The sequence below is a fragment of the Prinia subflava genome, chromosome 3 (assembly GCF_021018805.1).
Source record: "Prinia subflava isolate CZ2003 ecotype Zambia chromosome 3, Cam_Psub_1.2, whole genome shotgun sequence".
NCBI lineage: Eukaryota > Metazoa > Chordata > Aves > Passeriformes > Cisticolidae > Prinia > Prinia subflava.
The window spans coordinates 59,498,802-59,513,388 of record NC_086249.1 but is presented as its reverse complement, the minus strand read 5'-3'; the positions used below and the strand labels follow the sequence as shown (position 1 = coordinate 59,513,388).

General features: G+C 39.3%; 1 protein-coding gene across 7 annotated transcripts in view; it reads left to right on the top strand.

Annotated features, from left to right (window-relative positions):
- The first annotated feature begins 675 nt into the window (after positions 1 to 675).
- RBM26 (RNA binding motif protein 26) overlaps positions 676 to 14,587 on the top strand; it is a 50,894-nt gene continuing 36,982 nt past the window's right edge. For 3 of the 7 annotated variants that reach the window (XM_063392282.1, XM_063392279.1, XM_063392278.1), the window contains exons 1-5: positions 676 to 1,102; positions 11,800 to 11,918; positions 12,627 to 12,763; positions 13,670 to 13,758; positions 14,325 to 14,563. In XM_063392282.1, the coding sequence (XP_063248352.1) occupies positions 1,032 to 1,102; positions 11,800 to 11,918; positions 12,627 to 12,763; positions 13,670 to 13,758; positions 14,325 to 14,563 (655 nt within the window). In that variant the 5' untranslated portion in view covers positions 676 to 1,031. The remainder of the gene's footprint in view (positions 1,103 to 11,799; positions 11,919 to 12,626; positions 12,764 to 13,669; positions 13,759 to 14,324; positions 14,564 to 14,587) is intronic. The other 4 variants (XM_063392281.1, XM_063392284.1, XM_063392280.1 and 1 more) reach the window with 4 other exon arrangements.

Genomic DNA, 14,587 nt, shown 5'->3' with positions numbered 1-14,587 from the left:
GGAAGGGTGCCAGAAGCATGGAGCCAGACTCTGTTCGGCGGTGATGAGCAATAGGACAAGAGGCAATGGGCAGAAACTGATGCACAGGAAGTTCCACCTAATCTGACGAAGAACTTGATTGTATAGGTGACCATGCACAAGAACGTATTATCCAGAGAAGTTGTACCCCTCAAAGGAGTTATTCAAGAACGATCTAGAAGCAACCCTGTTCAATGTGCTCTAGGATGACCCTGCCAGAGCAGGGAGGCAGGGCCAGGTGACCCAATGTGGTCCCTTCCAACCTCACCCCTTCTGTGAGGTTGGAAGGACCATGATTCTGTGATCGTATTAGGAAAGGGTATCAGCGTTTCCAGGAAACAAAACAAGTACATGCGCATTTCAAACATCAGTCGGGAATACACACACAATGGTACTTCTTTAGCCCCTAGAGCACTGCTCCGTCCAGCCACAGCACCAGCGAACGCGTGCGCTCTGAAAGCTCCCCGGGCCGCCTCACAGCACCCCCGCCCCCGCCCCGCGGCCTCCCGCCCGCCCCCGCCCCGCGGCCTCCCGCCCGGCCCCGCCTCCCGGCAGCCCCCGCGCGCCGCCCGGCCTCGCGAGACTCTGGGCTCTCGCGACAGCGGGGCGCCGCCATCTTACCCGCTCGCTCGGGCGCTCGCTCCGTCGGGCGCTGCGGCTCAGGCGGCGGGGGGGCCGCCCGTCCCGGACCGCGCCGCCGCCACGCTCGGCCGCGCCGCCCTCCGGCGGGGGGAACCCGCGCAGCGCCCGGGACGCGCTCCCCGGCAGAGGAGCGGCGAGAGCGGGGCCCGCGGGAAGCAGCCGCTGCTCGACTGGTTCCGCCCCCTCCGTGTCGCTGGGCCTCCGGCCCCTACCGGGCGGTCTCTGCCGAACCGGGAGGCGGCGGAGGGTGCGGGGAGGCGCGGCGGGAGCCGGGGTGCCGGCCGGCGGGGCGGCGCGGACCCCGCAGCCGGGGCTGCAGCTGCTGCTGCTGTTGCTGCTGGCGGGGAGGCGGGGGGCCCGGGCCGCTCTGGATGGTGGTTAAAATGATCATAGAAAACTTCGAGGCGCTGAAATCCTGGCTCAGCAAAACCTTGGAGCCCATGTGAGTAACCGCGGCCCTTTCTCACCCCTTTGAAATAAAACCTTCCTCTTGTAGAAGATGGGGATCTGCAGGGGCGGGAAACGCGGTGCCGGCGAGTCCCGGGAGGGCGTCCCGGGAGGTGCCCTCTCAGCGCCCTTCTTCCCCGGCCGCCGTGTGTGAGGGGCTGCGTCGTTCTCCCGCTCTCCCGTCGCCGTCTTTGGCCGGGAGGTAGGACCATCTCCCTCCGGAGGATGCAGCTTCCCCCCCTAGCGACCGCGCTCCTCTTCCCTTTGTAGCCCAGGGAGAGCGGGAGACGCGGTGTGTGCGTGTGCAGCTCGCTGTGCCCCGCGCTCAGCCCCCGGAGAGGCCCCGTTAATGAGCGCGGCCCGCCGCCCTGTGCAGAGACCTGCTCCGGAGAGCTCAGGTGCCTCTGGGGCGGCTTGCGCCTTCCTGAGATCTTCCCAGCAGCGTTTTCTACAGACTCGTCGAACATCATTCTTGGTTATTTTGAGTATTTGACGCTCTCTGGTTTCCCTTCCTCCAAATAAAAATTGTATCAGTAGAGGACTTGGGAGTAGGAGCCCCAAAGAATAATTTGCCTGTTTGTGAATACGTGCGTGGCCTCAAAGCATAACATTCATGTGAGTAAGTGGGGCTCTTCTGCAAATGGGTCTGCCTTCTCTGAATGGTATTTAGTGGAACTGAAGTGTGAACATAGTTTTAAAGGTTTATCTTCTGGAAGTATGGTGTCTACAGGTGAAAGCATACACTTTTCTTGGCATTCTAAACCACTGTTTTAACACTTCTGAATTAAATTGCCGGACTTTGGTTTGAGTTAAATGAACTAGAACTCCTGAATTCAGTCTGGTGTTAAGTGCTGTGCTGAGGTGTTTGCCCACTGCAGGTTTTACTCTTGACGAGTTCATATGGGGGGGGGCAAAATTTGCTTTACGGCTTCCATAGCTTTTAGTGAAGTATATGTATGTACAGATACAGTTTGTAGGGCTTATGCTGAAATCACTTGAAAAAAATTATAAAATGCTGGGACATTTTTAGGAGAGCTTCACTTGTGTTGTTCTTTTGTTTGTTTGGGGCTTCTTTTTTTTTTTTTTTTTTTATTTTAACGCTTTGGGGAGAGGTAGAGGTTCTCCTTTATTCCATAGGATCTAACCAGACCACACTGAAATAGGTGAACTATGAATTTACTTTCTGTGGACTTTGAATTAGGCCTGCAGCAAATTGCACTGAGTGTCTTCATCATGAAAGGTTTGACGTTTAAGATTTTTGTTTTGGAGGGAACAAAGTACATTATCTTGTAAAGCTGTAGTTTGGGGAAGGTGAATTACTTTTTGTCTTGGGTCAGTATAATGCAGTATTTTGTGTTCTGGGGTAATAAACTTCCCTAGTCCTCTACTGCATTATGCTTACTATTAGTTTCTGGGTACTTTCTTGTATGAATATTTTGTTATTGGCAGTCAGCAGTTTGATGTCAGTAATTGAGAGTGTGCTGGTTAAGAGGCTTGGAACAGACTCAGGGTGGTCCATGTTTCTTTGTTTGAATATTAAACCGTGAGCTCTCTTAGCAATAGTCTACAGTTAAAGGGTGAAATTGAGATTTTCAGCTTTCGTGATCAGTGCAGTTTTCTGCTTTTTGTCACTGAGAAGACCAGCGTGTATCTGTTAGGTTAAATGTGGTGTGTGAGCAGATCAGATGTGGCTGTCGTTTTGGAAAACTGTGGAGAGCTAGAAGATGCTGCTCTGGAGGATGATGAATTCTCTGGTTTTTTAGCTTTGGGAGGAAACAAACCAGCAGTGACTGTAATTCAGTTTTCTGCAATGTCCCCTGTAACTGCATTGTTGAATAGATATTAGAATTGGTGGAGATGATTGTCCTTTCCTAGCAGTCAAATACTCTTGGATGTGCCTTTGGTGTAAGCTGTCTGAAGTGTGTGACTACAGCCGTAGCTTCTGGCGCTATGAAAATTTCAGTGTGCAGCTACTTCTAAAGAAATAACTGTTGCACTCCTAGTACAATGAAGCGCTAACTGCTGATCCTTTGGAGGTATTGCTGTGTTCCCGTAGCCCAAAAATGATTTTTGACTTGTCTTGTCCTGTTAATGAAACAAAAGTGCCAAGTGTTTTTGTGTAGTGGCTCTTTCAGAAACCTTTAGCTGCAAGATAGGTATCTTAACCTCCTAACGACTCTAAGAAAGACACCACTATATTAGGACCATATGGAGGTGAGATCTGGTGGTTTTAGGGGAGAAGTGTATTTAAGAAGAAACAAATCTTATACAAACTTGTCTAGATCTATATTTATGTGCTAGTCACCTAGAGCTGAATAGTTGGAACGTGCTTGCCTTTTCCAAGGAGCTAGCATTTTTTAATCGGGATGTATAACTTATTCCAAAGGCCGTAATGCATATACTTATGAAACCTAATGTTTCAGAATTAAAATATAGCAAGAGCCACAAAAAAAGTCTCATTTTATCTTTAAACAGTTCTAAAAATGCTGACTTCTTAGTATAATGAAACAAGCGTGTTATGTAATTGTATGGACTGGACACGATTAGGTTGTTGGATTGCTTTCACATGGAGTCGCTGGGAAACACTGTTCATAGACAAGAATGAAGGAGAGAGATGGTGGAGGATTTAAGATTTGGAAATTTTTGTTGGTGGTGGGTTGTTGGGTTTATTTGTTTGTTTTGGACTACTCTAATGCCTTTGGCAAAGCCTTGGTGATCATCCATACAAAAAGGCCTTATGTGAGTTTTGTCTTGTTGCAGTGAGGCAGAAACTGCAAATGCTGCGATGCTGGAGCATTTGCACAGTCCAGCTCCGTTTGAGGGGTAATAGGTCTCTAGGAGCTTTCTACAGCTCTTCAAGCAGAGGCTGCTTTTGTGCTTTTGGAAATAACTTTCATGCAGCTCCATGTGGTGTACAGAGAACTGCTAAATATACACAATACAGAATCATTGCAGATCCAGCCATGTAAATGTAGTAGCAGTACAAATAAAGTGGCAAGAGGCTTTTTGTGCTGTGGCGGTTCTGTGTTTGACTGGAATTATCTTGTATGTTCAACTCCAGTCAGCTCTGTGAAGAAGGCATTTGTTACCAATCATCCTTGTTGCTTGCAGACAGCAATGAGCTAAGTTTCTAGCGTTACACACTTTCTTGTCCATGGTTTCTGTCAAGTGTTGGAAGATAATGTTAAACTTGGAGTATAACTGTGTGCCTGTCACTTCTGATTTCTGTACTAACAAGGCACTCACTGAGCCTGTCAGTTGTGATGGGTTTCTTTTCTGCAAGTCCATTCCAGATACTCTATGAACTGTGTATATAGTCCTTGCTGGAATATCAGGATCTAGCTTGGCAAAATTCCTAGTAGGGATTTCTTTAGGTTTTCTTTTTGTTGAATCTCTACTTGTGAAATAAATAAGCTTTTTTGTACTAATGCTAGACTCGTAATTTCACTTTTAAGACATTGTAGTGTTCTCCCCCTTGCCCTAATTCTCTACACTGGAAAGTTTCCTTGGTTTTAATTACTTTGTGTAAAATAAATTAAATTGAAATATTTTTGTGGCCCACTGAAATTTACTTTCAATTTGATTAAGGCTCCCATATCTAATTTTTTTCCACTTCACTGTATTTACATTTTTGTGCAGGTTTGTTCCTGTTCTAAATAAAACTTGGAAAAAAAGATGGAATGCCTACAACAACATTTATACAGTATTTAGGCATACATCATTGAAATGGAAAGGTATTTTGCGTTGGTGGATTCTGTACGTGAATGTGGTATTGTAACAACTTACATCAGATGGAATAAAATGAAAATTGTTTAAAGAATATTTTGAGTGTATTTATCATTGCAATATTTTATAGCAAATAATCTGTGTCCTCTGGTGCTACGCCCTTACTATTCTTTGTTCATCAGCCTTTTCAGCCCTTTTTCTTTTTGGCTTTTCAGGTTACTGACAAAAGGTAGCGAATGAAAAAGGTTTAACAGTGGTGTAAAGAATAATCTAATAAGCCAGGATGCTGAAAGCATAGAAATAAGTAAAAATGAAAAACCTTGTCATTCCTGTCATGTGGCACATCATCCTACCCATAACACTCATTGGGCCACCATGAGATTTCTCTTATTTTCTGTGAAACATCCAAAGAAGTTCAGAAGCAATAAGCATTTCTCTTCATTTCACTTAGTTTGTTAACACTTCGCAAGATAAAGAGAGCACAAATGCACATCAATGATATGTAATTTTTAACATTAGTTATTTTTGCTACGTCTGTTATGAAACGTGATAGTCTGTTCACCTCACAGAGAGCTACTGTATTTGAGAAATCAAATTCCTAGCTTAGAGTGGTAATACTGCTAAGCTTCTGTGTAAAAATATTATGTTAATATTAAAAGATTGGTATTATTAGGTATAGTTGAAAGCAGAAAATAAAAAGGAAAAAATTACTTCTGTTACAGGAAACCTTTTTAGTTCTTATTGTGACTATCAGCAGTGAAGTGAAACCACTTTTGACTGCATTGCAAGTCACAGAGACACCGAGATGAGTTTTGCTTTCTGCATTGAATGGGTGTTGGAGAGCCAGCAAGCTGACAGCTGTTCTGCCTCATGAGAGCTGTCTTGAATCTAGGGGTGGCATTCTAGTCTGACAATTACTGGTTGCAGCTGTATGAACATGTCAGATCTGGGTATCATAATAATTTAGAATTGATTTAATGGCATTGTTAGCTTGAATAGCAGCTTTGGAGGCTGCAGCGTTCCTCTGTGTGTTTCGATTGCTTTGAGTACTGTTAGTTAATGAAAGTGAGTATCGGAAGAGTGGTCCTTCTCAGCCACAGCAGTGTCTTAAGGTAAAAGCTGGATCTTGCTGAATGAGTTTGTTATTCATTTTACTTACTGAACACCATAGCTTTTTATGGATTTATTTTATTTTTTTAAATAACAACAGAGTGGTGCAACTGCCTGAATTAGGCTGGCTGCACTGCCCAGATGCAATGTACATCTTTCTGCACCCACTCAGCCCTGCAAGTACAAAGCATTTCTCTCAGTCTTCAAACACAGCCACGTTCACCTTGGTTAATATCAAGAACTGAGCAGTATTTTGGCAATCAGTCTTCAGGCAACAAAACTAAACTCTGAAATTAGGTTATTAACTCTCAGGATCAGAGCACAACAAATAGCATGCACCTACATGTTGTTTCCTTTACAGCAACACCATTTGTTGCCTGGAGAACTACAGACGTGCTTTTGAGGTTTCAGTGTGTTGTGGTAGTTTAAATTTGTCAAGCAACTAGTTTCAGGACTTGAAACATCTTTTTGGCTTGTACATTAATTTTTAAACTGAAGAAAAAATACCCTTGTGTGGTTTCTTTACATGTTAAAAAAGTAGTGTGTGCATACAGTGTAAGCTATATATTAATAAGGGCTTTTGAACATGCAGCTATGCTAGTAATGTGTTTAATATCTATTCCACATATACTGCGTTTCTCAGTTAAGACTAATGTGTAGTTGCCCGATGATTAAAAAAGTCAAAGTGGGTTCTCAGAACATATTTTGTATTTAAAAAGTGAGTATTGGAAATGGATAGGTTAAAAAGTGTTTAATGAATTGCAAAATATTCATATACGAAGAAGAGACTGTACTGAGAGGTGACTCAGCCAAATTACTTTTCCTTTTTCAAATATTGTCTACAACAAAAAAATTAAGACTTAAATTTACCCTGACAGCTTCAGCTTTTCTCGTTTATCTGTATTTGAAATAGTAATTTCAGATAATGACTGCAAAACCAGGTGAGGTCAGAAACATGGGGTTTTGAACTTTCTAGTGAGCTTTGTTGAACTGTTCCTTCTGTGATTGAGCAAAATATTGGATTGGGAATTGTCTTCCTTTTTGAAACTTCTATCGCATAGCAATAGGAGGTATCCATATAATTCTCTGAAGAACATGTAGAGATCTCACAAGAGAATTCTCCCATCCATGCCTGTATATTCAATACTGTTTATTAAAGCAGGATTATATGAGCAGTCTCCCTTGTTTAACAGAGAGGAGTAGGCACAGTATATTTTCTGACTTAGAAAGTACAGACTGCAAAAAAGCATTACTAGAGGTAAAAACATTTAACATTGCTAGGAACAATGATATTTATATTCAGAAATTGGGTGTAAGAAAACATGCTATGGTATTTAATGGTAGCACATAACTGGGATGTACTTGCTGCAGTGGAAATGAATTCAGATTACTTGTGCCAGCTGGTGTTTGTTTGTTAAAGAAAACAAAAAAACAGAAACAGGAGGAGAAATTTGTGATTACAGATGCATATTAGTGCTCGCAGCACATGCCTACAGAATGTTGAGGGGATGGAGATAGGGAAATCAGAGTTGAGAAATCTTCTACATGCTTCGATGAATGTGACCATTTTTCTAGTAGCCAGGTGTTATCATAAGAATGAAGTTATGTATAAAGTTGTCACACTTGTAATGCTCAGATTGTGTTTATGGTGACGACTCATGCACCATGCTATATTCAAGTTTAGCTAAGGATTCAAACCTGTATTTAATAACTGAAAATGGATATCTTTCAGTGAGCAGTAGAATCATAATATAGAATTTTTGTTCATTTTCAGAGCAACTTTCTCTATTATCTTTCAGTCTGCAGGAATATAAATATACATATATTGTGTAATAAAAATCCTTGTTCTACACAGTGTATTTGGTGCCATCAGCATGGGTGCCTTTCCTGTTTTCTTTATTCTTACATTACTTTTTAACAAAACAAAGTTGATTATAAGAGCATAAAGTACAAAACAAAGAGGTTTAGAAACACTGACAAAGGTAGCTCAAAATCACTGAAAAATCCATGTATGTACAACAAAAACAGAGCAAGCATATTGCGTATTATTCACACACAAAGGCTGCTATTCTCTTAAGAAAATACTGTTAAACTAGAGAACATAAGATCTTGTTTATGAGAAAAACTTAAGGCCCCATAATCCAAACCAGCAGATTTTGACTAAACCAGTGGATGGAGAATTTATACAGAACATTTCAGAAATAAGTTTGAGTGATATGGTGGAAAGGAATTGCTTTTTAAAAAGGCTCCCCCCAAACAAAATGATTAAAGATCATGTCTAGAACTCTTGGTAGCTATAAACAATTTTTTGGGCAGACTTTCTTTATTCACAGTTTTGTAAACCTTAAATTTATTTTTTACTTTGTGAGACCAGTTGGTCCTCTCTTCCACCACTTGAGGTTGTTAGCAATTCAATTTTAGCATCATCTTAAGAAAAGGCATTTTACAAGAGTTTGAAAAGCAATAAAAGATCAGATTATAAACTTGTTAGATCTATTTAAGACACTATGTACAGAAACAGTCTTCACAGTAGTATGGAGAAGACAGATTAATTGTGGGGTGTTTTCAAGCTTTTAAGAACAGATACAGAAGGGGAGACTTCTGTTTCAAGTCAGTACCTAAAATAGGATGTCAGACTCTGTGTAAAGGTCATTTGCATTTTAATTTAAAAAAATTAATGAAAGCACATGAAATCCTAATGTTGATTCATGAAAGCATCTTCATCTCAGTCTACCACAAAACTCAATATTCATTAGTGCTTAATTAGTGTCAATTTGAAATAATTTTCCGGTTAGTATTTTTTTTTGAATAGTATTTGTTAAGTAGCCAAAATTGAAAGCATATCAATTCTTATTGTTGTAGAAATTCCTCTGTACACACGGAATAATTGTACTAGTAGAATTCAGTATGAGTGTTTTTCATTGTTCATATGTGGCTGTACAGGGTGACAAATGTTGAAACATGTGCATGAGTTTCAGCAGAAAGTGATCCTGTGTTTTGCAAATTAAAAGTACATTTTCATTGAGAGTATTTTCATAAGCATATCTTGGAGGTGGGTAGATGAGTTCAAGTCTTGGGGTGGACAGGATTGCTAAGATTTCCAAAGTCATCATGGCAGGGAGGATGAAAGCATTAACTGTTCATTATTTTTAAACATCTTCTGTTTGTTTAAGTTTTGGAGTGTTGTTTGTTGGTGTTGTGCGGTTTTGTGGGTTTTTTAGTTTGTTTTTGGGGGGATAGTTTATGGTTTGTTTATTTTGTTACAGTCTAGATGACTTTCTAGACAAGATATTCCGGTTTTTATCCTGCTCATGAAAGGGGAATTGCTTTAAACTGAATATGAGGTTGTTGTATAGTCAAATGCTGTAGGAACTGGAGGACTAAAATATTGTAGTAGCTAAGAGCAGTAGGTTTTTACCTTCTGGACTGATAAGTTGTTTTCCTGCCCACCTCCCCAGTAAATTTTGAGTGCACATATCATTTAGGTAAGTTGTAGCAGATTTTGAGCAATGACAGCTGACTGTTTGTATTATCAAGTGAGAACCAAATTTGTGGAAATGGAAATTAGAAGAGAAAAACTGAGGATAAAAAACATCTGGCATGATGAAAACAGCACATTCATTTTCCATGGCATGATTCAGCTTGAAACTGGGATAGTATTGAAAATCTGAAGTGCCGTTGAAGGTGCATAAAGAAACAGTAAAAAAAGCTAGTAACTTTGTAAATTCAAGGAATGAGAGGGCATGAAATGCTGGTCTTAGGGCCTGCTGGAGGCAGAGAGAGCCCTCACTGCAGCCTGTGATGAATACTGTTCAACACTGGGCTTTTAGATAATCTGCTTGGCTGACGTGCTCAGGTGCCTGCAGGGTTAAAGAGTCCTACTGCTCACACTGTAGGAGGTTGTGTCAGGTTGTGCACTGGCTTGGTGCTTGGACAATATTTGCTTCTGGATGAAGAATTGTTAGATCTGAATGAGGCAAACTAGATTGAAAAATTTCTGAAGAATTTTCAGTGAGTGTGCAGTCTGGTTTTTGATTCACAGTATATATTTTCATTTTGTTCATTTAATGTGTGTGGGTTCTTTTGGAATGTAGACAGATTATGAACTCCAGTTTCCTGTATCTATAAATAATGCAGACTAACGTGGAATACAGTGGTACGTCCACTAGCAGTAGGTTTTTCAGCATGAAATTCTACTAGTGTCTGCATTCTAGAGGATGCTGGGTTACATCTGAAGCTCTGACCTTTAACTTCAGGGCTCTGTGCTGGTCCCAGGCTATCCATAAGTGATGCTGACAGATCAACTTCCTTTGCTTAGTGGATATGTTTGCATGGGGGATGTTGCTTGCTGTGCAGGAGATAAGTTTCTCTGGTGAGAGGAATTAGGTGGTGTGATATGTTTGTTTAGGGATTTGGGTTCTTTTGCTTAGTGTCCAAAGTAATGTAATTTCAATGATCAACATTTAGATTTGTAATTAAGCTTCAGTATTTGTATCTTACTCATTGTGGAAGGGATTTCAATCTTCTTATTCTTTTGTTATGACTCTTTGACCTGTGTGCTAGAGCAGTATTTGTGTAATATTCATATTCAGTGCAACTCCCTGACCACAGATTAATTTTCCATATTGGTTATTTTTGCTAGAAAGCATTTACAGTTAAGATGCATTGATGCAGTTTTTTTGTTCTTTAAAACACTAGTGCAAACTTTGATGACCACCCAAATAAGCTGTCTGTATCACATGACCGGTATGCATCCATTGAATCCTGCATTATTTTGTAGGCCCTGAAGTCTTCCTTTGGTATATGCTAAATAAGAAGATTAAGTTGCTTAAGACCAGTGTCTCACCATTTCATTAGTTAACTTGTTTGGAAACATGTACAGTTTTGTGCAGTAGTCTCACTTGCTTTGGCAGGCTTTACAACACCACCACAAAGTTCATGGTAGATTCCTATTTGTGAAACATAGTAAAAAAAAGCCACTTATATTAAACACTGTTCTACTGGATGCATGGCTTTCTTCATTTTAAGTTCTTTGTTGATGTCCGTATGAACATCAGCTTCTACATTGAGGCACTCTGTATGTAATTGTAGGTTTATTTCTGAATTCAGATGTCAACTGGATACTGATCCCCTAAATTTCTCTCCATTTTCAGTGTACCTCTTATAGAAGTGTCTGTTACAATATATGCATTTAGCCTTTTGAAATCAAGTTTGAAACTGAAAAAATCAGTTTCAGTTTTCATGATGTTCATATGTAAGTAGTAATGAGAATGTTCAAAAGTATATTTAGGAGAATACTGGAGGGTCTGATTTGTTGGGATATTTTATTTTATTTTATTTTATTTTATTTTATTTTATTTTATTTTATTTTATTTTATTTTATTTTATTTTATTTTATTTTATTTTATTTTATTTTATGTAGCATAGATGACTTCTACTGTGTCACTGTATTAATTTGTAATGGGATAGGCTGACTTTTCCCAGATAACAGTTACTCAGTGTTACATTCAGAATTATTGATTCCATGTTTGGGGAATTAGGGAAGTATTTGTTGTCTTTGTTTTTAATACAAAACAGTTAGGCAGTTGAAGCTGTTTCTTACAAAATAGTTTGTTCTAGTTTGCTCTGATGTTCTCTGTGCAGTATTGTTAGGAAATATTCTAGGCAAATGTTCTCTTGAAAAGCAAAGTGATACTTAGAAATGTTGTGTATCTGGACGCTGTTTTGAAAAATACACCTGAATGTCTTTCTGTTGCTCTGGTAGGAAATGATTTTGCCCTATATATGTATTGTTTCAGTTTCAGACATTAATTTCTGTAATTAATTTGCCTTTTTTTTAAACTAATCTATTTGCAGATGTGATGCAGATCCATCTGCCCTAGCTAAATATGTTCTGGCTTTGGTAAAGAAGGATAAAAGTGAAAAGGAGCTGAAGGCATTGTGTGTTGATCAGCTGGATGTATTTCTTCAGAAAGGTATGGGCTTTGTCATAAAATTGAGTGAAAATTCTGTCTTGTTCATTTTATTCAAGCAATTATTTACTGTAGAATCGAGCTTTGATCTCTTTATTAGCTTTATTACTTTGTAGAATGTAATTCAGTTTTCATAAAGTAATTTTAAAAAGCCCAGGTGTATAGGTTAGCCTGGATATATTAGGTGTATGTTTTGTTAGTACACACAGAGGCCCAGAATCATAGAATGGTTTGGGTTGAAAGAGACCCAAAGATTCTCTAGTTCCAGCCCCCTGTCCTGGGCAGGGACCTCGCACCAGACCAGGTTTATCAGGGTCTTGAATGCTTCCAGGGCTGGGTCATCCACAACCTCCCTGGGCAAGTGTTGAACCCCTCTTTCGCTGTTTTCTCTGAACCTCTATTTCTGCCAGAAATATTTTCCCAGGTGCTTTATTAAGAGACATTAAGTAATTCAAGAATTGAAAACTTTTTGAAACATTGTTCATTATTGACATGTTTTTTGACTCTCTAAATGTCCTTTTAAAATATAAATTAGGAGCACAGTATTTAAAGAAAATACTGTGTTGTTTTAACTTTTTGCTAAATGCTGGTTTTGGTTGCTTGTCTGGGTTTTATTTATTTATTTATTTGTTTGTTTGTTTATTTATTTATTTTTAAAGCAAATGTTAACCATGGCTTTGTATAATGGATATTTCCTCTCTTTACTTTTAGAAACTCAGATATTTGTGGAAAAATTGTTTGATGCTGTGAATACAAAAAGCTACCTACCTCCACCAGAACAGCCATCATCAGGAAGCCTGAAAGTAGAATTTTTTCAGCACCAAGAAAAGGAGACAAAAAAAGAGGAGGTGGGCTTTGATTTTAATTTACATATACATCTTTTTCCTCATTCATGTAATTTGCTTGTGTATTTAGCTTCATAGTGTTAATTAGTAGCAGTTATTAGTAATTTATTATAGTTCATATCAATAATAATTGTTTTTTAATAATATTGTTAATAATTGCATGGCAACATGAAAATAAGTCAGAAGATTTGTGCTTGGCATGTTGAGCATTGCTGCATGATTTTTCTAACACAAGTGGGTGTTTCAAAGGGAAACCAAAGTGCTGAGGCAGAGGTCAGTGAAGTCATTGATAGTGTAGGAGCTGCAGTACAACCTGCATTAGTTCTCTGGTCAAAATTGCTGTTGTAGTTGTGCTATACTTCAGTTCTGCATAGATCCAGGCTGCCATTCTAAATGGCAATTCTCATTCCTTCAGCTACTTGATCCAGATCACATCCTTTTGTCACAAGTGTTTGTTGTTCATTGAGTCAGAAGAGTAAGTTTGTGCTTTTCAGTAGCAGCCTAGGTTTGCCTGTGTGACAGTGTTTTAAGTGTGAACTGAACTAGATAACCTGCTGATGAAAAAAAGACTTTAGTGTTGGTTGTTGAATATCCATGCCTTCTCAAATCTTCCCAAAGCCATAATATGGTTTTTTGTCTACCTGCAGTAAAAGCAGCTATATTTTCAGTGCAGCACTATAAATATTGATTATTTTATTTTCTCTCAAACAGGGCTTTGAATATTCCTAGAAATAGAAATTAACATTTTATGAAGTTTCTCTAATTATGTTAGAGACTGAAGTATTTAATTTGTGTTTAATTTTAATTTAATTAGTGTTACTGCTGATTGCTCAGTTTTTATTTGGTTATTCAGAAGTCTGCATTTTAGTGTGCTCATGTTTTGATCCAATATATATGCTTTGAATTCAGATAGTTAAAGAGGAAGAACGAGAGAAAAAGTTCTCTAGAAGATTAAATCACAGCCCTCCTCAGTCAAGTTCTCGCTACAGAGACACCAGGTAAAAAATTTTACTTACCCCCTTGTACTATATCAGTAATCAGATGTATTTGAATTCTTTGCTGAATGAAATACTTTGTTCCTGTGTTGTCATCTAATAAGTCTAAAAGACTTCTATTGCTATTATGCATATGTAGTTAAGTGGCGAGGGTGTGTCACTGTAACCTGTCCCTTGAGTTATGCACAGCTATCATCCTTGGAGTTCTAGGTGTAATTCTGGTGTTAGATTTGTGGTTTATATTGCAATATGTATTCTGCTTGATATTGGGGTTGAATTCTGATTTAGAAGCATACCCTTCATTAAGTCTTGGTGTTTCCAGTTTGGGAAATATGCAGTATCGGCAGAAACAGAAATTTATAGATGTTTTAAAGTCTTAAGTATGGTAAAAATAAAATGAATAAGTGAAATTACTTTAAAAATCCTTCTGAGAAGAAACAAGTAGCCATAAGGTACATACAATTTATAGTTCTTCTCTAGTTTGACATTTCTTAAAGTTTTTAAGTAGTTAAGATTTCAAATTACGGATTCATAATTCTTGAAATTAACCTGTAATATTTAATTTTTAGAAGTCGCGATGAAAGGAAGAAAGATGAACGTTCTCGGAAGAGGGATTATGACCGAAATCCTCCCAGGAGAGATTCCTATAGGGATCGGTACAACAGACGGAGAGGGAGGAGTCGGAGCTACAGCAGGAGTCGAAGTAGGAGTTGGAGCAAAGAGAGGTTGCGGGACCGTGATCGAGACCGGAGCAGAAGCCGGAGCAGAACGCGAAGCAGAGGTACCAACAGTTGGTCTCTAAAATACGGTGAATGTTTTCTACAAAATTTAG